Source organism: Trichogramma pretiosum, unplaced genomic scaffold (assembly GCF_000599845.2).
Source record: "Trichogramma pretiosum strain Unisexual culture from Peru unplaced genomic scaffold, Tpre_2.0 scaffold36, whole genome shotgun sequence".
In the NCBI taxonomy this organism is placed as follows: Eukaryota; Metazoa; Arthropoda; class Insecta; order Hymenoptera; family Trichogrammatidae; genus Trichogramma; species Trichogramma pretiosum.
The window spans coordinates 690,854-718,626 of NW_019641685.1; the positions used below are offsets into that span (position 1 = coordinate 690,854).

General features: G+C 40.7%; 1 protein-coding gene across 1 annotated transcript in view; it reads right to left on the reverse strand.

Moving 5' to 3' along the window:
- LOC106651124 (M-phase inducer phosphatase-like) overlaps positions 1 to 27,773 on the reverse strand; it is an 80,811-nt gene that overhangs the window by 49,644 nt on the left and 3,394 nt on the right. The window contains exon 3 of the mRNA XM_014369499.2: positions 6,797 to 6,845. Coding sequence (XP_014224985.1) covers positions 6,797 to 6,845 — 49 coding nt within the window. The remainder of the gene's footprint in view (positions 1 to 6,796; positions 6,846 to 27,773) is intronic.

Genomic DNA, 27,773 nt, shown 5'->3' on the forward strand with positions numbered 1-27,773 from the left:
CAATGAAAAAAAAAACGACGAGGCGAAGAATAAAAAAGGCGAAAAATTCGAGGGAGACTCTGTATATACACACACCTACGCGCTGCAATAGCAGGAGCAGGAGCAGGAGCAGCAGCAGCAGCAGCAGCAGCAGTAGTCTAGAAACGACACGCTGTGTTACGTACAGACACGTAGAGACGAACGGCGGCGGCGCTGATCTGTATCGATTTGGGTGACGGAGGAATGATGTATTGTGACTCGCGCCCCCGCGAGCCAATGCTCTCTAGGAACTACAATACGCCTGCACCCCTAAACACACACGGACACACTCCCTTGCTCCTTACATACTGGCAGAGGTGCCACATAGCTCTCTGGTTTTTTTCTTCTCTATAAAACACGCGCGCCCACGCGCCAAGATGCGCACCAACCACCCTGCCTGGCTGCCTGCAACGGTCGCTTCTTTCGCTTCTTCTCTTTTTTATTCCATTCTCCGCGGCATAAAGAAATCCCTGGTATGGCCGATTTGTTAGCTGCTTCCACCCTCGCACAGTTTCCGAGGCAGTCGGTGCGTGCATTGATCGAAGCCAACGGCTCGATTAAATGCCCTGTAGGATCTATATCTATATGCTGCGCGCACCCTCGACCTTGGGTGCAGTCGCGCGCGAGATTCTCGGATATGGCAGTCGACAGGCTGCCGATCCGGCCGACACTGCCACCCAGAAAGCCGACTGCACGTAGCTATACTCGGAATGTGCTGCGGCGTGTCGCGGCCAAAACAACGATTTATATTATACGCCTGCACTCCAGATGATCGGCTACAATGATCGCAGCTTCGCGCATATCCAAGAACGCGCGCTCAGGTTGTAGGAGGATTAGGCCCGGCTCTGCCCTGCCCATCCCTACCCGGCACACGCACTTCTGAGCAAGATCGAAAAGCCCGCAAAACTTGCTTCCATTCAAAGCTACATACATCTTGTGTCTCGGATTTTATGAATGAACCGCATTTTTCTCAATGAAAACTATCTTTGCCTCCGATACATCTGCCGTTAAAATTACATAGCTCTGCTGTATTTTAACAAAAAAATCTTTAAAGCACACGATGCCTTTATATTGAAGTTTTTTGGAAGAAATAGCTGAGTGATAAACGATGGACGCGTGTCATTTAAACACCACCGCTTTTTAAAGTCCGCATGGTTTTGAATGAGTCGTATCTCTGCTGCTACTGGGCCTGGCGGAAGTAAAACTCTGTGCGCGACGAAAACTGCAACAATGGCATGTAGCGCACGCATAAATAAGGTAACGGAAATTTGCGACGCACTGTACCACAAAAAGCGCCTACGCGTGCACTACCTATAGCCCTTACTGGATGTTTGAAAGGATGCGGGTGCATTCGATATTATACCTATTATTCTGGGCGGTCGTAAAACTTCGGTAGGCTTGTAGACAAACCCTTTAACGTTCGAACAGGCCGTATTGAAAACTACCTAACTATTACAATCTTATAAAAACAAGTTCAGAAAAATTGTCCATGATATAATTTTTTATGCTCATAACCCGATTCAGTAAAAAAACAAATTACCAATTAAATGTCGTGTAGTTAATTTTAGATATTCCTTGCCATAACTTTTTTCATTGAAAGCATATCTAGAAAAAAGATGAGATTAAGAATCACGCCAGTGAAAACGCGTGAAACACCAATGAAAGTTTAAAAACGAAAGAAGAAATGTCTTCTCTAATAGTGAAAGAATCTTGATTCGCCAACAGTCACGATTTCATTTGGTCCCCTAAATAAAATATCAGTGAGTTTTGTTAAACCGAGATACGTACATTATATGAATAAGCAGCTTAGAGTATGATGTAGTGGGTGTTTGGTGAATGAATTCATCATATTTTTATAGATCGACTAGTTCCATTTGGATTTACTTCCTTCCAAAAAAATAAAGAAGAATTTGAAAAAAAAATAGACTTCGGCTTGTATTTATCTAGTTTAGAAAAATTGATTGTTAAGAATAAAATATAGCAAAGAAATACAAAATACTCATATTTCTACTTTAGTACTTGATTGAATTTTATTCAGATTAGATATTGAAGGCAAGATAATTTACAACATTTTAAACACGATTTTTAAAATTTTGATTGAATATATTACTAAAATGGTTTTGAAAAACAATGAAACAAAATAAAGCTATGTTTAAAAAGTACTAGAGTCTCAATTAAAACATAATTAAGTAATTGAATTTATTGGAATCTCATTTTTATGTTTGATTAGAAATATCTGATTATTTCATAGTTTTTTTTTTAATTTATGACAATTTATTCTTTGGCTTTTATAATGATATTTCACTAGAAACTGTACTAATGATTAACCACGTTTGATAGGCTATTGGTACCGAGCACTGATGACGATTGCGCTTAGTAAAATTCGAGTATATTTCTTGTTCGTAAGTAAACTTTATTACTATCACTATAAAAACGAATTCATCTCTAAAGAATCAGTCACTAAAGTAGGTTCAAATTAGCACGAATAATTCTTATCATTAGGTCAAATATTGTTACAAAATATCAGAATTCATATTTTATTAAACATCCTACTGAGCGTAGAGCAATAAATTTTTTTCTATAAAATATGACTTGAATTTAAACATGTCATAGATATTTTTTCTGGCTTAAGACTATAAATAGTTCAAAAGTTAAATTTGTCAATTAAAAGATAAAAAGGTAATTTTTAATATGCCTTAATTAAAATTTTCTTAACAATACACTCTTTCAGAAACACTGAAAAGCATCTATGAGAATTCGCTCCTCCTTGTTAAATAGATGAGAAGAATAAAAATAACATACTATCAAACAAAAAATGAAAAAATGGGCAGCAAAAGTTGATTTTTTTGTATACTACAATGAATTTAAATGGCTCGACTTTGGGCACGATTTAAAAAGAGAGATGATTCAGAAATGCAAGATGCGTTTTAGCCGATTCGCTAAGAAGCAATAGCCGATGACACCCAATAGAGAAGAAAGCATTGTGGAGAGAAAAATCACTTCCGAGTTTGAAAACACCGGACGCGCCTGATGCGTATCCAGTATGCGCATACAACAAAGCTGCAGGCTGCAGCATCCCTAGGATGTCACGCGCCAGGCAGAAACATCAAAATCAGACATCTGGTAAGCAAATGAAAAAATAAGAATGAAAATAAAATAAAGAAAAATTCAAGGATCCGCATGTGCGCAAGAAATATATGCTTATTACTCGTGCAGACTTGCGCGGATATATACATGTCCCCCTGAGTTTGCTTTAAAGACGATCGAATATATTACAATAATGCGCTCCCCCGTTCGATCTGGTATCTCTTGTTAGCGCGGAAGGAAAACGCCTGCAATATGCATGCTGTCAAGAAGCAGCTTCCTACAATGTGTAACAAATACAATGAGTGCGTGCATACCGCATGGCATAAGCGACGCGAGAAAGGGTTGTTGGCCACGCGACAGTCAACGTTCGCAGATCGAAAAGAAAAAGAAAAGCTGCTGCTGCCGTTATTCTGGCAGAAATCAATGCGGAATGACAGAGCAGTCTGTGGCATCTGCGCGACAGTGAAAAAAAAAGAAGGAAAAAGTCTTCGACGCGGAAGAGAGCGACGAGGAAAAGATCGTCCGCGCACGCATGTGTATATTACTCGTGCTTTGCGACCACCTACAAGGGATGAGCAGCGCTCTGAGCAGTAGCAAGAGAGCACCTTTGTACCTGCGCGCGCGCCTCGATGCACATGGCGCGTGCCGTGAAGTGCGCTGCACAATAGACACACGCTACATAGCCGCTGCTGCTGTACTGCCGATCCTCCCCCGCACTACTTATACATACTCGCACACGCGGCAAACGAGTGCGCGCCGAGCATTAGAAAATTGAGACGCATTTTCAATGGGCTGCCGTGTGTGTACCTCGGGCGCTCGTATATATAAGCATGTGCGTTCGATCTGTTCAATCGACGAGTTGTCGTAGCTACCCGTCTGCCGAAACTCGACCGGCTGCGACGATTTAAATATGTGTCTTGCGCGACCATTCAACGTTTCTTATTCTCCAATTTTACATTTGTCCATTATAATCAGGATCTGAATTTTAAATGCCCTATGAACAGCAAAAGAAGCGCGTGTCGTCAAGATTTTCATAACTGCGCTTATACATGCTAAACGTTTGCGTTTAGAGTCCTATGAGTCCTTGAAATTGCTTTATTTTTAGGCTTCTTAAAAATTGTAGATATTTAACAGGGAGTAGGCGGGCACTAGCAACAAAACCATCTGGACAACGAGTTGTCAATTTTTCCTGTTGGTCCTTTGTATGATACATATAATTTCGACAATGTGTTGTTTCTAAGAAATTTCTCGAGGATGTATTATGTTTGAGGCATTAAAAAAAACGTTTCACACTTGTACAAGAATTTTGGTTTTTTAAACTTTAAATGTCGACAATCTTTCATTTTATTTCCTTAATTGATAGTTGAAAATGAATGACTTTTCAAATTTATTTAAAAGCAATTTATCATAGTTATCAATAATAAATTGTATTAATAATAGTGATAGTTCAAATCTATTCAATGCCCAATCATATCATGATAGCTGCATAAAAAATGTATCTTAGAAAATACTCCTAGTAGGAAAGTGCAAAATTGTACTTCTAGAGTTTTGCCAACAAAAAAGTTTTTCGTTTTAGGGAGGAAAAGGGCTATCAGAACTAGACATATTCGAAGCAAGAGCGTAACGTTTTTTCAATATTTAATGGCCATGCAATGTTTCACGTTTTTTAATGATTTTTTTACTTTAAAAATTCGTTTAATTGAATAAAAATTGAATGCTTGCCAATGAAACCATGCTTCGACACCTAGCAGTGGAACCTTCGAAATTTACTATCGTATTAAAGTGTTTGAAAACTGATTTAAATGTTTGAAAAAGAAAGAATTAAATTTTCTTATTTTCAGGTTATTCAAAATTCGCTTAACTTTTCTAACATAATAGTACCAAAAGAATGGCCAAAAACAAACCAATTAAACGATAATTCATTTTAAAATATTTTAATAATTATTTTTAATCAATAGATTGTTGAACATTTTTACAAGGGACATTATTAAAACTAAAAAAAAATAATACCTAATAATATATTATACATGAAATGGACAGCCAGTGATAGAAAGCACGAGTTTCAAAAATGTTCAAAAAAGTTAAGTACAATTAATCATTGAACTTTTATGCAAAATTTGCACCTTTATATTTTAAATAAGGTTTGAATTGTTATAGATTTAGTTAAATCCTCTCTAAGTTTATTTGAAGATTCAAACCCACAGATCAATGGTATATCTATTGACTCAGAATAATTAACCAATGTTCTGATTTTACCAAGAAATAAGTATACATTTATTCATTGCAATAAATCTGACTGGACTACCTTTAGATTTCCTTTATCCTGTTGAGGCGCGTGCCGCACTCAATTTTATTGACGTTTCAATAATCATGATACGATTTCTGTTTGAATTGCCAACATATGTTATACGTTGTCTATCTATGAACCGACTACTTGATTATTTTTTCCGTTGATTAATGATATTCTCAAGTATTATGGTTAGTCTATTACCGCACAAGATGCTGTTTCGTGAAAATACTTCTAGACCGTCTATTGGAATGTATCTACTCGATTTGAATTGAAGATGACGATTCAAGGGTTATCTATACCAGATTTTTTATGGCTTGATTCATTTTTTATTTTATTATTTATGCAAATGATTTACATTTTATATAATTATGTTTATTATGCTTTCGTAATCATTTGCAAAATATATAATCTGGATTCTTCTGTTTGTCATTCACTTATATTGAATAATGTGAATTGATACATCGTCAATTAATACAAACATTTAAATTTATAAAAGTGAACATTATTTCAACAATGAAAAAAGCCATCTATATTAAAAATGTGGAAAAAAAAATAAACATTATTAACATCATTTCTGAATTAATTGTTCAAGCATTAAATTTAAAAAAGTCAAAACTATGTGAAGTTTGTAGATTCTAAATTATACCGTTATCTAACATTGTGAATGTTTTAATCATCTAAATATATGGCAATTTCATAGACTAATATTGATTTTATTTCTAGGTACCTGACACTAAAAATTCTTGCTTTCATTTCTCTTTAAAAATAATGTAACATAAATTTATGTAAATGGTTATAGAAGTATAAAGGAAATAATCGTTAATTTCGTAATTTCATTATTCAATTAACCTGTTAATGAGCATCTGCACGGATTTAAAAACCATTTTAATATAAGTTTTAGATTTTTGGATATTTTTCAGCTTTGCTCCTTTCAATCTTGGTTATATTTATTTAATATTAAAAAGTTTAACGATATTGCATTTCAAAGTGCTTGATTTGCTTCAAAAAGTTATAGCTTATTTGTAAGCTAATTTTTACAGGTATTTTTTCCAATAAAAACAATATAATCATTAAATATCATTTAAAAATAATTAATGGAGGGTTGATGGAGTAGCGTAATACTTTCTACTTTACATGTTGGGTTACCGACTATTCATCCTTTGGACAAATCAACCCGACAATTCATCCAGGACATATCATCCCGAAGACAATTCATCCTTTTATTTTAGTGAGGATGTATTGTCGCGGATGAATAGTCGCCCAGGATTAATTGTCGCGGATGAGTTGTCACGGATGAACTGTCAAAGAATGATTTGTCTAAATCCCTACATGTTAGTACATATAACTGAAATTAAATAACTTGCAACAAATATTACTTAAAATTTTTTGATATCCACTCACCTAAACACATGATTATTCTTAAGCTGATCTTGAGAGTCTTCAAGGTGATCTAAAAAGAATATAGTAATTAATAAAAATTCTCTTTAATCAATTCATTTTTATCAAAACTTTTATTTATTCGAAGTTTTTCGATCTATTTAATTTGAAAGATAAAAATGAAGATTTCGACTATTTACGATCGTTTGAAAACTACCCCTTTTGGAAGTGAATTAGGTACATTGAAGATTCATCAAGAATACATGAGTGTAATTTGTACTTAAAATGTGAAGAATATATTTTATTCCAATTTGTTTTGGTAAGTTAATGAATTAAAAAATTCGTTAATGATTTATATCAATATTACCGGGAAAGTGTGATCTTAATAAAAACTTTGAGTTTTGGTTTAACATGCAGTGATTGTAATCATTCAATATTTTATTTCGTACGATTAATTGAAAAGCATTTTGGTGCCAAAATTTAAACTAAATTTAGGGCCGAGTTTTTTCACTGTATAAATCAAAATCAAGTAGCCAGCTGTAATGGCGTTGTTGTAGGTGCGAAAAATAACGTTTTCTTTATAAGCAGAAAGTATAGATGAGTACGGGTATATTCCGTAAAGTTATAAAGGAAAATCCGTTTTTTTTCAATCGAAATCGAAACATCTTACGGACAACAATGATCGCAAGTGAAGAATTGATCGTTGAATGGAAGAATCTCTAAAAATATTCGCCTCGTCGGCTTCTTTAAAGTTATAAAAGCGTACACCCTCACTTCTTCTTTATTTTTATCGGCGAAGGGGGCTCATCTTAAATAGGTAAAAAATTTCACATAAAGTCGTCAACAGCTGTTGCTCACAATATTTGCGGTTTCGAATGGAATAGCCCGATGTACACAAGATCTTTGGTTATAATTTTTTGTTATTGCTTTTTTTATCTAAAAATATTATCTGCTATTTATGTTAAAATAAGCGATATATTAATATTACTAAGGAAAATCCTTTAAAAATGTGCCGTAAAATTATACGAGTAGATGAAATGTGTAGGAATGATACGCAATTTTCCAATAAAACATTTTCACAAGTAGTATTCAGATGCGTAACTTTTTGCGATAATGAAACAATTAATCTTTTTTTTCTGAGTACTTGGGCTTGGAAATCGTTAAAAAAAGGAGAAAAATCCTAGATTAATTTTAAATCCAACTATATCATCCAACGCCCTTTATATTCATATTAATTTGTGAATGAAAGTAACAGCAAAGTATAATCAATTCTGTATCGTCATAATTTTATGCCCGGAAGTGAGATAATGTAAACCTCGGCTAGTATAGAAACGGTTGAGGTTCAAAAATACAAATAGACATAACGTATTCAAAAATGAACGAGAAGGGAGCGAGAGAGGGGGGTGGGGGATTGAGAGATTAACAGTTAGCCATGGGGCACGTGCCAGATAATTTGTTCAAATAAGATGGATGTACAGGCTTTTTCTATTTGTTCGAGAGATTTCTATATTTAATTGATATCGATTCGGTTTCAAATCCAACTGAGTACTTTGTTTCATGAATTTGAATCTTTTTACTTCAAGATAATCAATAACGCTTAAATTTTTTTAATTAAGAAAAGGAAATCCTGATTTAACTTATAGATACGCAGTTTAATAACAATACTGTTATTGCAGTCTGAACTGCATATTTAATCTCTAGAACAAGCAAAACATTTCGATAAAAATAATAATAGTTTCTTGGATTTCATTGAAAAATGGTTGATACTCGTGAATTATTGATTATTTAAATAACTCCTTAATGTTTTTGTTTTTCTCAGTAAGAAATTATTTCGGAAATCTGATGGGTGAATGTTTGTTTTTCTTCAAGGCCCTCACGTATTCATGTATTTTCAGTGTCATTCGAAGTCTAGTTTTTTAACCCAACAAAAAAAACTGTCATTTCTGCTATTCAGATTTTATTTGGTACATTTCTCAGCGAATCAAAGAAAAGACATTAAAAGGTCTCAAAAATTGATGTATATCGATAGAAGTTCAAATGTTTAAGTATAAAAGCTTGTTGCTATGGGTTAATGCCTCGCGGCCCTCGATAGCTCCGAGCGAGTGAGTTGTTATGTTTTGAAGTATTACTTCCGATTTTATAGAACCTTTTAGAGATGAGCAGTGCAGCCTGTACTACAGCAGGTCTGAAAATAAAACAAAACGCGGTCTTTGAACCCGAAATTTCTACTGCGCAACTTTAATACACGAAAGAAACATCGATTCTATTTTTATGAACGTATAATACATGTAGCAAATTTAAAAACAAAAAAAAACAAATAGTGCGCGGGGTGGTACTTGTATAAGCTTGAAGAAAGATATAAGGCTGCGGCGTATGGAGACGCGCACGCGACTGCTACGATCGCCAACGACCGCGAGGGCGCGCCCGGAAGAGGCATATTTGCAGCGAAGAGGCTTCCTTTCGACTCGTGCGTGTACGAGCGCAGGAGTTGCCCCCTGAAAAAGATACCTCCGAAGTACAAACGCCTACACATGCACACCCGCCTGTCCTGTGTCAACGAGAGGGCGTGCTGCTGCACGCCAATGCATGCCACGCGGCTTTTATATTATAAATATGCGATACTGGGTCATTGCGGCGTCGTTTCTTTGCGGCGCGATGTCGGATCCGTTGTATATTACGTGTAAATTTATACAACGTCGTCGCAGGAAAAAGGAAGAGCAGCTCGAAGGGCATGGCGATTACTGACGGCTGTCAGTATCGACTCGAAGCTCTGATTTTTGAATTGTATTCTTTCGAAGATGCTTCGAGCACGTGATACGATGCCCGCGTAACCAGATATCACCGCGCGGTGACTCGCCCGAGTCGTGGTATACGTAGACACGAGACATCTTTTCCTTACATTTGTTTTGCCTCGATTTTGTTCCCCCAAAGCCAAGTCAATATTTATCCATAATAATGCTCTGCCCACAGATAACCTCGAATGATTTACATTGCAAACATCCCCTTGCCTAAACAACACCGAGAGTTAAGCGTCATTTTTGGATATTTTTGCTGTCATCGTTTCTACGCTAACAAGCATGTAGCCACGCGTTTCAATGTTAGCAGAATAAATACTATTTTGATCTTACTATCGAATTTTCACTATTTTAGGTAGACCGCGGACCATTTGTAAATCCCAGCTTTATTCTACAGTACAAGTTCTGTTGCATCGATTATGAGCTTGCTAAACTCGTTCGATCGATTTCTAGTTTTAGTAAAAAAATTTGTAATCGATGCATTGTGAAATCATGAACAAGCTTACTAACTCATTTTGAATAAGCATATATTTTATTTTTTTCATACATCTAATGCAATTCTCAGAATTTTAATAACCGTTTGCTAATGAATAGATTCTCGGCTCACATTTAAATTCACCTCACCTCAGGTTCATTCAACTTTTAGGAAGTTTGCACGCCCGTACTGGCAGTCCTCGGACCAATTACAATTTGTGTTTCAATAATTTTCTTACCCGTAGGCAAATCGGTACTTCCTTTACACTAAGCCTTTTAAAATAGAAAAAAGTACTCGAAAGGTCAGTAGCCGAAGTGAGTAGGCAGAAGGTAGGATAGTTATACAGGTGCTTTTACCGACATGTTCAAGCTTCGCTAACTTCCACCTTTCAAGTCAAATTCTTGCAAATGCTTTAGCAAAAGTGTCTGAGCAGGTTGACGTTAGAATTAAGCAAGTAGCGCAAAAGTCAGGTTAAAGGATCAAAAAACGCCACTATACAGATATTTATCAAAAAAATGGAAAAAAATCAGTTGCGGCATTCCCAAAGCAGCCGTGCTCAGAAGTGTAAATCCGAGGCACGTGTGCAAATTACAATTGGTAAAGAGTGTAAGTGTGTAGGTGCTGCAGTGTCCGGTGCAAGAAGAAGTCGACGTCTCGAGCACCTCGACTCCGACTCGACGTACACCTTAACATGCAGCGTCTTGAGATAGCTGCTCGGTCGCCGTCGAGCGGGTGAGCGCCTCGCACAAGAGAGTGCCCGGCCCAAGAAGTTAATAAGTGCACACAAGCCCCGCTGTTTTTTCGTTAACGTTATGCAAGGCTACGCACGGGGTTGTGCTTGTAGCGCGTACTGGGGACGCGCGGGGTCACGGCTCCGTAGTCTCGACTTCCTCCGGAAGTCTGTCACCGACTCTCTTCGGCCCTTTTCGCGCGCTGTGTACACGACTCTCCCCTTTGCCGAGCGCAAAGCACCTCACCTCCCTCCCTCTCTCCGTCTCTTATAGAACTGCTCTATACCTGCGCGTTTATGCACGGCCGCCGATAATTTTCTACTTCTTCTTCGTAATAAATGCGGAAAAGCAGCGAGAGGGGGAGATTATCGAGTCGATCGAAGCGTTTGCGCCGAGGTGTGTGCCGTATGTCGCTTGCCCGCTCTCCGCTGCTATTGCCTTATAACTCGATAAATGAAAAGGAGATCGCGCGCAATAGATGATGCGAAGGAATGACCGAAGGAGAATATGGGCCGGCTGGTGTTAACGAGCCGCACACTTTTTATTCATTAATTTGTACGTATGTACACGAGTCTAATAAGCTCGTGCTCGTGCGACCCCTAGCGCACGCGAGCGGAGAACAACTGAAGATAATGAAGTATTACCCAAGTTTTACTGAATTCAGCGAAATTGATATTATCAAAATAATGCTCTTATCTAGTCAAACTTTGTTTCTAATTATGCAAAACTCGACATCGGCTGTTTGGCAAGTTGATCCAACGCGTCCTGAACAAAATAAAGAGAGCAATAAATCGTGAATAAATAATTGAATCGACTACCCGTTTCCCAATAGACTAGAATATGTTGAAGATCCTTTGGGAGAAGATTTAGCGAGAAAAAAGTCGAAAGATATTTAATATTGGCAAATGGGAGAAAATGTTTAACTTAGAGTGGCGACATATGTGGTATTTTGCTCATAGCTTATGCGTAGGCCGTAGACCATGATAGATGCCCTGTGAACAAAATTATTGCAAGCACGAGGAAATAAGGAAAAGAAGCCGCTGGATAAACAAAGGGAGCAAGTCGATCGATCGAATTTCGGCGTGTCGATTCTTGGGAAAGCATAACGTCGCCGTTGGACGGTATACGGTTTTGCTTGCTCAAGCTTATCAGGGCATATCGCGTATCGGTTAGCCAAAGTTGCTGCTGCTGCTGCTGGCATATCGATCCATCAGTGAATCAACGGGGTCTCGCGTACATTGTGTACGTATACACTGGCACGTGGGCGAGACGCAGGCACGCGTGCCCGAGATAGGGCCTGCGCCTACAACGAAAGAACAATAATAATCGATCCGCACGCAAGCGCCCGACCTGCGTAGGGGTATTTTTTGTGCCTCGACTAGCGGGCGCACTCGGCAAACCGTTGAATTCTAATGGCGTAAGCAGTACAGTACGCCCGAAGGTCCGCGTTTATGTACGAGCATTTACACATCTGTCGGCGTCGAGCTCGAGAGTCCACAGATATCGATTGGCCGCCGCCGCCGCCTGCGTAGGGGTAACTTATGTAGTGCGTTCGATAAGCACAGCGCTCAGCCCTTGCGAATTGTTTCCATTATATTTTCGTGCGCACCCTGGGCTTGAGAGACGAAATCGGTTGCGCTGGTGGTGGAGGCGACGCTGCTCGTGCCCAAAGCACACCAAAGTTATTAGCGCAAGCTAGCCGCCGTCGCAGCCGCCGCTGCTGCTGCTGCATATAGCTGTACAAGCCACGAGGGGACTTCGATGCCGGCACGGCATGTGTACACACGTATGTATACAGTGCACACATATAGCCAGAAGTATAAGGGTGGCTTAATTGAAACCGGCCCGAGTCGCCGAGTATATGTGAGGTGGTGGTCTTTGCGAAATAATAGCACTGCCACCGCCACACGTACGTATGGATGCTATATCGTATTCAACGGTCCTTTCTCCGAGTACTAGAAAATATTTGACGTATCGTGCGGCATTTTAAAAATGCCCGATTACACATGCATTCGAATTTCGTAAGATTCGTTGGCGACGCAAACATCCCTCGTGTATAGCAGGTTTGTTTCATTACAGGGACTCGCGCGCCAAGACTTATGTAGCTCCACGGTGCCAGAAACATTTTCCGACTTGAGTGTATGATAATGCGGTACGTCGCTAATGCTCGCAACAACCGTGTCGTCTCTACGAACGAGCCCAAGACAGACTGCCGGGCGCGCACCTTTCCATACCTGTAATGCACATTGGCACATGTGTCTGCGCGTTGGCATGTGCACACGGGAGAGATATTTAAATGTCTCGAACTGCGCGCGGAGCACCCCTTTCGAATAGCAAGTCGTCCTAGGCGCTGCTAGGTATACCTATATACCCACCCAAGAGCTAGAAAAATTTATTCGAGACAGCAGCCCGCTTCCGATTTCCGATTTTTTTTCCTTTCGACAACTAGAATTTCACTCGGTAATGCGCACGCTAGTTGCCTCCTCGTATAATTCACGATTCTATTTCCAATTCAAATTAAGTCGCTTGAGAAAAAAGACTGCGCCTTTTTTTTCGTTGTTCGCGAAAAAAATGCCGCAAAAAAATCTTGGCAAAGGTGAGAAAATGCCTGCTCGTCATCTAGGCCTATGGTATCTTTGCCGCTTGAGCGATCCTTATAGGAGAGAATAATAAAGGGCATTGTCAAGCCGCTAAATGCTTAGCTCTTTCGCACGTTGTGTCTGTGTGTGAGTTTATACTTGGCCAAATCCATCCGATGATTTTCATTTCCGATAACATGCTTTTATGGCTCGGAAGCCGATAGCATACTATAGAAGAGTCAATATTAGCCGCAAGCGTATACGCAACACTAAACTGTCGTTTTCCGATCATGCGGCACCGCTGCACTGCAATGCTACGGCATTATAAACGATGCAAAATCGATGATTCACAATGGCCGACGAGCCGTTTGATAAGCGCCAAAGCATAAACGGGATTGCGATCGAGTGTTGGATCAGACCATAGAGAGCAAAAATGGATTTAGAAAAAAATAAAAGGGGCCACTCAACGGACTCTTGCCTGCTCCCATTTTACTCCCTGACGAGGCTTGTCCACTTATTGAAGGATACTAGCCGACGATTAAGAAGCTCTCTCGCACTCTATATCTTTCCACCGCGCTCCGGTCTTTCTTTCTTTCTTTCTCTTCGTTTCTTTTCTGTGTCCTCTTTCTCTCTCTATTCTGGGCTCTTTTGGTCTCTTTCATAATCGACAAAAGTTTTGCATTTATTTATTGCGAAATCATCCCCCCTACGGTGCGTGCATATACTTGCACTTTCATGTGCAACACACATACACAATGCATGTAAGCGTATGCAAAATGTGTATATAATGAAAGACGTACAGAAGGAATATGCAGTGAGGTCGCGCGGGCACACCGTGTATTGTATATAGAGAGTACAACACGGCGTCGGCCAAAAGAAAAGAGTATAGTGGTATACACAGAGTCTGATACGAGGCTTTTGGCAAAGGATCGCTTGCTCTCCTCGGTTCCTCTTTTCTTGTCATCCCTTACCGGAACTTGGGCCTACATGCTTGGCTCACGAGCAAGAAGTTGCTTCCTCCCCCCGAAAAAACGTCGAGGATGAAAAGAAGAACGAAGGAAGATGCGAACGAGCGCGATGCATATACACGCCGAACGCATTATTATTCGACATTGTCTGCGATATTATGCAACACATATAGGTATAGAGAGTCCGCTGTATGCAATGTTATACCTAGTCGAGTTCATATGCAGAAAAGCCGTGCTGCCGCAGTTCCGTATTCGTTGCGATTGGAGTGAAAAAAGAAGGGCTGCTCTGCTTCGTCGAGGGTCTCCGTCTAACTTTTGAAAAAGTAGTTTCTATGTACACACCTATAGCAAAATCGCAAATAAGGCAATGCGCTCTCTCTCTCTCTCTCTTTCTTATTCTCTGTACATCTCACCTATATGAAATGTGCACATACACACACACGCGTACACATGCACTCATACGCATACAGAAGAAGAACCAATCAACCAGCTACTTTTTCTCTTCCGGTCCCCTTTGCGCGCATACACCTCTGTATGACTCGCGATGCACCCTCTTATACGTGTAACAGCAGCAGCAGCAGCAGTCGATTTAGACTGCCATAAAGCTTTCTTGCTCTCGCTTGCTTACTTGCTCTCTCTCTCTCTCTCTTTCTTTTTAAACATGCATATGGATATATAATGTATGTATGTACCTATCAGACGACGGGCGCACGCCCGACCACTGAACTCTACGAAATTTCTGCGACAATAAGAGACGGCACGAGCCAAGTTCGTCGGAAGGAGAAAACGAGAAAGACGAAAAGAGAGAGAGAGGAAAGGTAAAAAGTTAAAGATTGAATATAAGTATACGGGGATAGACGTTGGAGTGAAACTTGGCGGCAAACCAGCTCCATTGGGGTACTTGCCAAACGGCTGACCTTATCGATTCTTGACCATCAACCGTTAAAGCGCTATATAATAACTTTGAGTGCGCATTTTTTGGAACAATGGGATTTTCGTGCAGGCTTTTCACGGGGCAATTTCATTCGTCGCAATCGCAGTCCACAATTTTATTGTTTTCCGATAAGGCGACAGTTCCAGGGATGGCAGCGATGACTCTATAGCAGTCGGGATGCGGAGCTGCAGGACCTCAGCGCACAGTGCAAACTATCGCGCGAGTGGCGAAGGCTCAGCCCCCAGCCAGGTGGTGCAAGCAGCTTCCCTTACACTTTCCGCTACTACCTTTTCGCACTCGGATAGAGCACAGGCACATACGTCTCGAAGTTCGTTTTCTTTGCGTACGAGTCGTTGATCGTTGGCGTTACACACATAGAAGTATACCACATAAGCTGCCTCCTGCATCGGCTCCCGCAGTTTCTCGTCGTCGTCGTCGTCGTCATCGTCTCTCGCCGGCACCCGTTGATTTTGGGCGCGTGCAAATCGCGCGTACAGCTCTCTGCAGTAGAGTCCGATGGACGCGCCTCGAGAAAATTACCTTCTTTTTACCTACTCTTTCTCTCTCTCGTCATGGAATTGTAATAATGCTTCTCGAGCTGCATATAATATGTATAATATGTATAAGCCAGAAATCAAGACTTTCTCAAGCGGCTGCTGCTACTGCGTACGCTGCAATTGCCCAACGCGAGTCGTTTGGCGCATTGTTTTCATTCAGCGGCACCGAATGCTTATACATAATGCTCTTGGCTCTTGGCGCGCACACGAATCGAATACAATTGAGTCTCGGCCGAGTAGCATGTGATCAACGAGACGCACATTACAGCATATGTACGTGCAGTACGCGCGCAGTTCGCCACGAGCTTTGGCTCGTTTTCTCTTACCTACGTATAAGCGCGCCTTCGAGTAGGTTGCAACCTTATAATATACCTCGACGTCGTGATTTCAAGTACGTCCACACATTTGACATTCTTGACTTATTGTATTTCTCTTTTTCTCTTTTGCTTTCTTGCAGTATACATGCTTCAGCGTACTACTAAAATATTCAAACGAATATTGCAAGCTACTTCGACTTTACATATTGTTTACGCCATCTAATATATTATTTATTCTCGGTGTGATTACTCTATGAGCAAAAAATGGCATTTACGTGGATTATTGTTTTTTTGCGCGGGCAGGCCTGAGGAATTATTCAATTTAGCGATAGGGATGGGTGAAGCATACGAAGCCTCTGCCAGTTAGATACGCCTCATGCCATTTAAAAGTCGTTGCAATTTAACTGCTCGCGCGCGCGCGCGCGCGCCAAACTCGACTCGGTCTACCTCTTTGTGTACATAGCTAGCTTATAACATATACAGTACAGGACATCTTAAATCTCCAACACTGCGACGTTATTGCCTCTCACTCTTTTCCATACAGCTCATGCTGTATATGCACTGGCACATTTAATACAGAACAGTAGACTGTTGAACAGGCGGAGGATATGCAGGGTGAAGTAGCGACAAAAGTTTGAAGAATCAAAATTTGGCACAATATGTGCCCCCCCCCCTCTCCCTTAAAAGTAATGCAAATGCAACGAGGCAATGTCCCTAATCTCGAAGCGTCTCCTCTTGAATTCTTTCCGTATGCCGCTTCTGTGTCCGGACTTACGATGTCTCGACCGCGCAATAAGACGAGTACGTCGAGCATCGCAATGTGCCCACTTTGCATTGCGTATATTCTTCTCTTCTCTCTCTCTCCTCTTCTGCTTCTTCTTTTTTCTTCATTCTTTTCTCCTTTTCTTTCCGTCTCGCTCGTCTCTCTCTCTTCTTTACTTTCCTTTTCTCTCGTTATTTCTCGTACATGAGTTTGCAATTCTCCCTTTAACCTTTAACCCGATTCGAGTTTTCAAGAGACTGGGAGAGACGGACACAGAGGATATTATAGAAAGTTCGTTTATCGCTTTTTTTTTAGAGGGAACCCATGAGCAAAGAAGACAACGATAGCTTTACATAATTAAAATTCCCTTACTTATGCAAATTATTATTCATATTCTGGATGGAAACAATGTTATTCATGGTGCTGCCTAATTGTTAACGAATGTTTCAGTTATACTGGATGCTCCATTGTTGGGAAATTTCATCGTTGCTTTATGTTACCGGCTACATAATGACATTGTACATTTGTTGACACTTTGGATTTCGCTTAAGCTCAATATTGCACGAATAACAATAAGGTTGTAGAAATAAAATTTTTAAAAACTTGTACATGAAAAAGGCTCTATAAAAGGAGAAATTTAAAAACTGTCAGTCGCGTCGCAGTTCATAAAATTGTGTAAATACAACGACAATGAATGATTCAGTCTCGAGTCCGTCCAAGCCAAGTTTATCGTAAAACGATCGAGGATATTTAAATCGAATGAGCGATCGTATAGGGCAATAGCAGACGTTGAACATCGAAATACATCCTAGGCTGGGCTGGGCCACCGCATAATAAGATCGATTATTGCGCGCGTACCTATGATATGCGTGTAGCGCGTAACTTGCTGTGTTAGAGATCTGTACGTGTGTGCGTGTGTGTAGATATCATATATATGAGTAGGTAGGCTATTGGCATGCGAGTCGGCTGCAGAGAGCAAGGGTCCTTCGCCCCGTTAAATAGCAAAGTGCTTTGGCAAGAAAGAGACGAGAGAGTAAAAGAGAGAGAGAGAAATATTATGGGGACTGGTGTAACGGGCACGTGCCACCGTTACAAACTGCACTGCGAGCCCCTTTTGACATATCCACCAGTTTCTTTCTCTCTCTGCCTGTCTCTCTTTTCGTCTATCGCACTCGGCTATACGTATATATATACATATATAGAGTACGAAGTGTACACCCCTTGATAGCGCGCGACGCGCGGTGCACATACGGAGCAGTTGTCGCTCGGTTCCCCTTGAGACTTTCCCCCTTTCCAGCTATGTACGTCGTGTACACATAATTCTCGTATCTAACGACGCGCACACATACACGCACACCGGCTCATACCTGTATATACCTATGTATACCGATACAGGTAGGCCATATGTGTATGAACGTTTCGGTGTGTATCTGTGTGCGTTGGCGCGCGCACATGCACATACAGACGGCCAGCGCACACACACCCATTTGCATCGTATAATAAAATACACAAACACGAACGCGACATACACTATCGACTTTGCGCGCGTAACACCGGTTTTAAGTGTGCGTCGATTAAGCGCGAGTCAATCAACATAATCGCAACTCGCGCGCTCTCTTCTTCCCTCTCTATCTCTCACTCTTTTTGTACTTCTGTCCTTTCATTCGCTCTCATGGTTATCTTACACGCATGATTCTAAAGCACAATCGACTGCAGCTACTTAATTTTAAGTTTATAATATCGGAGCTCAAAAGGAAGCGCGTAGATTCTTTTTACACAATTCAACGAGCCGTGATTTATAAAGGACAAAAGATCCCGTGCGGCTTATTATTACTCCTTACGGAGATCCTCTGACTGTCGTTTGTTTGACATTTAGTATAAGCCACATATATACATGTGACATTTGAATTTTTATAATTGCGATGGAGCGCACGATGAAGCAATCGCTTCGGTAATTCCCGAGTGACATTCTAGTTTTTGATGGTCATGCCTCGTTCTATTACAGATCATTAACCTATAATAGTATGTATAGTTCTTTCATCGAGGAAGAAGATATGTTTCAACGACCTCGCACTACGCATATGCGAATTGGGCAGTGAGCGGCTCGAATGAAACGCGCGCGAGAGCTCGATGAAAATTTCAAAGACTCAATTTACTTACAAGAAAGTACAAGTGTTTTTTGTTCAATGCACCTGTACAACGGACTGAATAAGTAAGTCAAGTGCGTGCGCCGCGCGCGAGGTAAGACGTACACACACACGCACACGTGTATAAAGAAGCGCGGCAAGTCGCAGGTCACGCAATGTGCGTGAGCGGCGCACAGGATACGCTTAAAACTACCAGTGCACCTATACGTATATATATTTACTGACTATAATACACACATGTATATATTCCAAGGAGCGGCCCGAGCATGAAAAAGTACACATAAGACGCTCGTGATGGTATAAGGAGCGAGTGTAACGACCTAAGTAGGAGTAGCGGCTCGAAGGGATCGCTAGCCGTAGAAGAGCTGCCTAGTCTCGCTGCTGCCCTATGCGCAAGGAAAAACACCCGCTCATGCCGACGTCAACTTTGCGGCTTCTTGCGCGCGCGCGCGCGCGCCAGCCGAGAGAACAGGTGGAACCTACCCCACCGTGACAATACCGTGCATACAGTAGTAGTTGGGCGCGCGAGAGCAGTTGCGAGTTGAGAAGAGGAGCCCGACCGATAGAGATAGATAATAAGCGCGCATAATAACACAACACTTTAATTCGTAATTTTACTTTCTTGTGCCTGAGGTATGATTACAGCTTGTATAATACCTGTTTATGCGCGGCTAACAACGGCCACAACAACGTGCCACGCTTGCTGTCGAGCTTCCTAATTGGACAGATCGATCTATTCATTCTTCAACTTTCCAACGCTAATAAAAACTACTTGAGCTTCCGAGCCCGCGTGTCTTGGAAAAGTTGCAAATGGTAAGGGAGAAGGCTCATGAGCCACTATAATGCCAGTCGGTCTTTTTATTTTTCATCGTATCACAGGTATAATATAATAAGTTTCGCTACTTGTAACCGGCAGCTAGCGGTCGATTTTGGCTCGAGTGGCACCGAGTCCTTATAGGTTTTCCTCGACGCGCGTACGCGAGCGAGCTGTTCGTTTCAGCTTTCTTGTGCGTACATAAGGAGAATTTCGCTACTCCTCTCGTATATAACGTAACCTGACGACCGAACCTGCCGTCGTCGAAAAATATTGCGCAGCCGCCGCGACCCACCGCCAGTCACTCTGCGTGTGCTTCTGACTTTGAAATCCATACATCCAGTTACGTGTGTCACGGCCTGCTGTTGTTTGCACCTCTCGTTTTTTCGACCGCCGAGACTGCTGAAACCTTATGCGAGCAACGATAAAAAAAAACGTTGCTCGTATTGAACGGAAACGAGTAATATCGAACAAGCCAAATTATATTTCACTTTCGAGCGGCAATTGAAGTTATAGATATCCTTGTATCTCGACTGACGACTGTCGAGTGATTTCTCCACGAAATTCAATCAGTTTAGTAAGACTCAAAAATGTCGTTAAACTTCATTATACATCTATTTTTAGTCCTTTATTTATTTGTTTATATTTACATTTCATATGTAATCGAAAAGCAAATGATAATGTTTTATTACTACAAAATTCAACCTGGTAGTGTAACATTTTAAGGTCATGTACTTGTGTATTTATACAGTTACCTTTACTTTTCCATTTGCAGATTTGCAAATAAAGTTACTCGCCATCTAGTGGTGGAGTCCCAAAGTGGTATAATCGCATTTAATTCGTTGAACATTGATCTACATTTTATAAAACATTTCAATTGTCATAATTTGATTATTTGAACTACGCTGGCTATTTCATAATATAAATGTAACAGAAAAACAAGCCAATTTAATAATAATGTATTAATTGGTAATTTTTTTATCATCAGACAATAATTAATGGCGAGCATTTCTGTCAAAGTGATAATTTTGATCAAAATATTCATAATCTAAGAACAAATTCCAATGAATAGATTGTCGGCGTTGGGACGAATATTTTTCGAAATACTTTTGCCCGGTGCGCACTTGGTGTATCCTAGCCTACAGTCGAATCACAAAAAAATATCGGAAAAATTCCTCGACGATATATAGCGGAAACAAGCTACCCCCCGCACGCGTTACGCGCGAGGCAGAGAAAAAAGGGCTCAAGTGCGTATACGGTATTGAGGCAGGAATCGTGATAAGTTGATCGAGCAAAACTAGTAACGGCGAGCGTGGCCTCCGTAACGCGCACCACATATAGGCTCACGAACGGCATTTGTCGCACAGCGTAACATAATGTGTGCGATTCAAGAACATGTGCGCACGCATACGCATAACATAAATGTTCAGTCGGGAAAAAGGGCTGCGCGAGCCGAGGGGGGTCTGTCTCGTCTATCTCGCTGTCTCTCTCTTTCTGCTTCTCTCTCGAGTCTTACTATTTCTCTACTTGGAAGGGGGCGGCGCCCGCACTCGCGTGGCTCTACACTTCGCGCGCCCCTTGCCGCCACGCGATGTGATATAAAACGACCGTTGGCCGGTTTATTCTCGCTTCACTTGACATGCTACAAGTCTGCACACAAACACATGCATATATGCCTATGCATACATAATACGTAAATTCGAATTTGCAGTAGCTTCTCGCCTTGCTCTCTCTTTCGCTTATTCACCTCATGGTTATTTTTCGATGTACCTAATAAATGCACTTGCGGATATACACACCTTGCATGAGTAATGCACGTGGAAGCTTTGATTGAACAATGTTTTCGATTTATAATGCAAGTAAGCTCAATAATAACCTTTTGAAAATTAATCCTTTCTTTTAATTAAATTTTTTATTCGATTACTGGGATGGAACTTGCCCATGTCTTGATTAGAAGAAAGCTTGAATTCAAAGTACAGTGAATATACGCCTTAAAATTAACCAAATTTATTCTGATTAAAGCAAAGCTGCTTTTTGAGATTACCTTATTGAGAAAAAGTTATCAATTTTATCGATAAATGCATTCGAGTGCAAAACTTCCTTTCAATTCTGAACGAAAGATTTGATATATACCGAGTGCTTCAAGCGCATTTATAGTTACAAAAAAATGAACGGCAACCAATGGAGGATATTCAAAAATGCTAAAGTAGCTAGTTCTGCCGGTAAATTTTTATTTTTTCATTTAGACAGGTACGGATGCGGCGTAGTCCACAGAAGCTGCCGAGAGGAAAGGAGGAAAAACGAGAAAGATAACCCCATCGGAGCGTCTGCCGAGCACGCGCGCTACTCGCCTTACGCGAATAATAAATCAAAAACAAGTCGAGAGAGAGAGAAAATGGAGATGAGCAATACGAGGTAGTAGCGACGGCGGCGGCGGCAGAGCAGCAGTTGCAGAGCGAATCTGCCGAAGCGATGGCTTAGCGCGCGCGCTCGACCAGAGGCACGGCACGGTGGCAACGGGCTTTAGGTACGCACGACGATGGGCTCAGGCCACCCGAGCCGAGTAAACGGAGAGGACCGAGTCGATTAGCAATTCGTCGGACGCACACGCGACCGTTAGGAGCTCGGCCTTAGGACGAGGAAGGGTGCAGTGCGCGCCAAACCAGCGCGCGTACGCGCGCTCGCGCTCCAACCCCCGGGCCCTCTCCTCTATATGATGCTTCGTCTTGCCTTGACTTGGCCGTACGCGTATACAGCGGAGAGCTCGCTTTACCGGACTTACTGGAAATGCTAATTCGCCGCGTCCAAGACGTCCCGGAGCATCGACCAGGACTCCAAGGAAATGAGCAAGGAGAACGACGACGAAGAAAAAAGAGGCCCGAACCTAGAGACTACCGACTGCGGCGACTCTTGTCCTTTCTTCATTCATTCGCCTTATACTTATATACACTCATACATACATGCAAGCTCTCTTTTCCTCCTTTAACTTTGCATTCGCATACAGGCTTCTCTCTCTCTCTCTTTCTATATATATTCTTTCTTCTTTCGTCTCTTCGCTTTTTTACCTTTTTCTCTCTCTTTCTTCGGGGTAGTTTCTGCGATATGCTTCTTGAATCTCTAAGGTTTTTGATTCACCCCTGTTGTCTACATTTCTACATTGCATAGGTTACTATAAAGGTACATATAGAGCCTTTGCTTGACTGGCTGTTCCCTTAATTCGCTCGCCCTCCACCGGGTCATGGACCCCTTCTCGGACCATCGACCTTTTCTTCTTTTGACGCGATAAAACGACTGAATTTGCGAACTTTCTACCTTACGGCACCGCATGTTGGTGCATTTTTTTTACTTTTAAGCGTTCACATCGAATCTCAAAATGTCGAACGGAATTTTTCTTTGTCGCTCAAAGTTTCTGTAAAATAATACAAATCAGCACTAAAATCAAAAGTCATATACCAGGCTTTTGAACATTTCGGCGGAAATTTAATTATATTGAATTAGATTCAAGCACTTACAAAAATAAAAAATAACGAACTCGTTAGCCAGCAAAAGGGTATTGCTCTCTCAAAGAGGAAAAGCAAAAACCAACTAGCAACAGGTGAATAGTCGCTGACCTCTGCAGAAGTCCTCCCTCTCCAAGTTATACATGTTTTCTACAGACAACTAGCTTGCATTTTCCGTTGAGACTCGAGGGTCCCGCCGTATTACGTAGCAGCAATATGTACGTATTCGCTATTCTATATAAGTGTAAAAATGCGAATGAGAAAGGTGTTTCTCGGTCGTGCGCATCGTTCCAGTTGTATAAGACAGCACGAGGGAAACGACAGCTTGGAGGAAAGTAGCAGCTGATGCCGGCACGCGACCTTACGTACACACACCCACGCGCGTGCCCTGATCTATCCCCCTACAATATATTATCTTATCTTTTCCAGCACTCAGATTCAGCTTTTGTCTTAGCTTGTGCTCCGATCTAATTATCGACTTTCATTATCGATCGTGCATTGAAAATGTATTATATCCAATAAGTATTACATTCATTTCAAATGAAAATAGTCAGCTTATTGGCGTAATCGAACCCGTCATGCGAGATTATTTAATTCATAAAGAAGATTTTTCCAAGTACCGTATCGTATATTAATACATATATCGTACGTATCAGGATAATCGATTCAAATTTCATCGATTGGTTCATAACATGAAGGGGAAGATAGTTCAATTTAAAAAATGAGGGCTGTGAGAAAGAATCTTTTACATAATATTCGATTTTCAATTTTACAGCATTCATTCAGTAAATGATTATAAAAAACCAATTTAGCCTTGCTAGTTTTGTGCAATAACACACTTGAGAAATATTATTTAGGAAGTACTTCCGAATTTTTGAAATTTAAAATTTTTTACTGCTCTATAATGTAAGAAATTCATTAACGAATAAATCTCCTAACAATCTTTCTACTGTGAAATTAAATAGTTTCTAATAGCATAAGTCACATTAAGGATGCTAATTAGAGCAAATGTCGCACACCGATTTACTTACGATAAGATTTGTTACTGCTTCCAGTACCAGTAACTAGAATTATGTGCGCAATCGCTCCAATGTTGGTTCCAATCTATTAGCATTAATAAAGCATTTAATTTCAATATTGCTCAATATAAATGGTAGCATATAGGCATAGAAAAGTTATATAATTTCTCCACTGACCCGATGTATTGGTTGAAGTATAACCTTATTAAGCCTTTTATGTACGGAAATTGTAATTAAGTAATTTTATGAAGACATAATCGAAAATCTAACAATCAATGTCAACCTAGGAGAACAAGTAGCATTAGAAAAAAATAGTTACCACAGCAGTAACAGTGACAAAAAATAATAGGCGCGCATGAGTATATAGTCATGCTACGTATAAGCAAACGAACACATACATTTATAAATAGAGAGAGATAGAGAGAGAGAGAGAGAGAGAGAGAGAGAGAGAGAGAGAGAGAGAGAGAGAGAGAGAGCCGAATCCCGCCAAAAAACGGGCCGAGCACGTGTCAGGGGCCGGTTGAAAGACGAAAACAACAACAGCAGTATTCTTGAATTCGGAGCCCGGCCGCATATAGGTACACCAAAGGTTTTTAAAGTTTAAATGCCGAGGGCCCGCGAGCGTCAGGCAAGGAGAGTACAAGAACAACAGCAACCGAGAGGGTAGAAGAGATAAAGAGAGAAATGCAGGGATAAGGATGGAGAGAGCGAAATGGAGAGAAAAGGAAAAGGAAAGAGAGATGGGCTTTTTAAATTCGATGGGCTGCTACTGCCCCGAACTCGTCGACAATAAACCGAATAAGGGATGAAAAAATGCATGCACCTATATTATAAGGGGAAACGCACGTATACGCGGCAACATACAGTACAGTATACTGACTAAGGTCGCGATTCTTAAGGGAGGCACGCCAAGACTGAATGAAAAGAAGAGCCGAGTTCTCTCTCTTCGTATACTGTTCTGTTTTTCTATGTTGAGGTATTTATATGTATGCAGTCTGTGTGTATGCATGTACAGAGAAGCAATACTCGCGAAAGAACGAACGAGACAAGAGGGTGCCTCGAAAGAGACGAGTTTGCCATCTAGACGAGGACGAATACGGCGACGACGACGACTACGGCAGCGATGCCTACTGCAGGCACATTGTAGCCGTAACGCACCGAGGGTGCATCAAGTTATATACAAGAGAATTCGTTAACGGGCCCTTTTCCAGTCGGCCGTATCCCCTGATACAGGCCCTCTCTTTTCTAAACCTCACCAAACGCACCGAAACCCTCTTTTCTTTAAAACAAAAAATTTGTTGCTGTATTGACGAGTCTGGATCGCCCGACGACGACGACGTCAAAAAGGGACTATAGAGCTTGGCTCATATATACGTGGATTTTTTATTCACTCAAGGGAACTCGTTCAAGCATAAAGGTGTTAAGAATTTCATGACTGAGCGTTATGCCTGCTCTCTGTGCTTGTTATATCAAGAGGAGAACTCTGTTATTTATTGGACAAATTGTGTAACTTTATTCGTCAATAACAATTCCACCTTTATGAATTGGAGCAATGAATTAAGCTTTTTAAAAATGAACAATTCACGATAAAAATTGTTTTGATCAGAATTTGAGAATTTTTAGAAAAATTTTGGTATTTTTGAAAAATTCAATTACGCCGTTCCTCTTGGGTTCTCAAAAAGTTGTATGCAACAGTTTCGAATGAAAAAAAACTATACAACAGGATTAGTATGACTTGAACAATTTTTGTTAATTATTGTACGTCAGTAAACTTTGTAATCTTGTGCAGTATTCGCTCTGTAATAATAAAATAATAAATTGTCAACATTTTCTCAAGATAAATAAGAAAATCAATCTTTAAAATGTTGTTTTCTTTTAAACTAATTGATCCCAATGCAATAGGTGATATTTGGGGATTACTCGGCCTAGCTACACACGGCGTACGCACTTACGAAGAGAAGCCGGCAAAGAACATGACTAGTTTTTTGCGCCAAGTGCGAACAGCTGATCTAGAATCTTGTAACGGTCTGAGCAAAGGACGCGCGAAGAAATAAGGGTTAGGTCAGTGCCCTATAGACACCCCGAATCATAATAGACTCAGTAAATTCCCCTCACTTTTTTCGGTTTGAAAGATCTATAAACAAGGTGATCTGGAACTGCCACTCCATATAAATATAAACAATTTTTTTTGCAATAATTTCGTATTAGTATTATAAAAAACTCCTCGTCAACATTTATCAATACTTGCATGCTGCAGTAGTCTTAAAGTTACGTAACCAAATAAAATTTACGAATTGGCATTCGAATAATGTATACCGTTATTGGAAATACACGAAAAGGGGAAAAGGGGAGAAAAACGCGAAAACTAAGAAGAAGTAAAGGAATAAGAAAAATGCAAAAGCATAGAAGGGTCGAGGATAATCGCGAAAACTTAAGGGCGCCAGACGAAGACGGGTGTGCTAAGGCACGCACATACACAAGGGGGTAAAAAAAGCACCTGGTGCCTGCTGGTGCACTCTGACGTCTGCTGCCGAATACCGCGCCTATGTAAGCCCGTATATAAATTGTTACGCTGCCGAGCTATTCTGCGTGTCTTGTATTATTATGTAGTATCGCTTCGATGTGCTATGCAGTAAATGTGATGCCGCGTACAAGCAGCTCCACACATACACGTCTGTTACGCACGCGCGCGTATATATATTGCTGATGGACGTATGGCACGAGTTATTTACACCTTGAGAGCTACTCGTCGTCGTCGTCGTACGTACGTATTATATATATTTGCTGCCCTCATGGCCCTCGATTATTAAGCGTTGCTGTTTTAGCCGCTGCGATGCTTGATGGGCTTCATTAATTTTATACCGCGGCAAATTTGCTGTCGGCATTTATTTCTCATTTGTAATGCCCGCAACCCTATCTCTTAGGCGGCTGAATTTGTCAACCCCGAGCATGGGCCATTTTTTCGAATTGAAAGGGTGCGATTTTTACAGCTCTTCGATCAATGACGATCGAGTTTTTTATTGTAGAAGACACAAATGTATGTAACAAATTTATAAACCTGGTGTTGGTGTAAAAAATGCCGATTCAATTGTCTAGCGCAGTTTGAAAATAATAAAAGCCAAGTTATGACATGTTACCCAAGAATTAACATTTGACCAGTGTGCATTTTTCGAGAAAGGAAAAATAATCATTCAGAAAAAGCTTTTCTATTTTAGCTCATTTGAGCGTAAACATATTAAGGGAAATATGGTCGATGTGGATCTCTTGATTTTTCACTGCCTTATAGATGTTATAGTTCATGCGTCTCACATCTGCTATGCATTCATTTTTTCTGATACATGTGGTCTATGAGAAACCCGTTCGAAAATCGAATCGCCCCTTTGACTTGTTTTCATTGTCGAG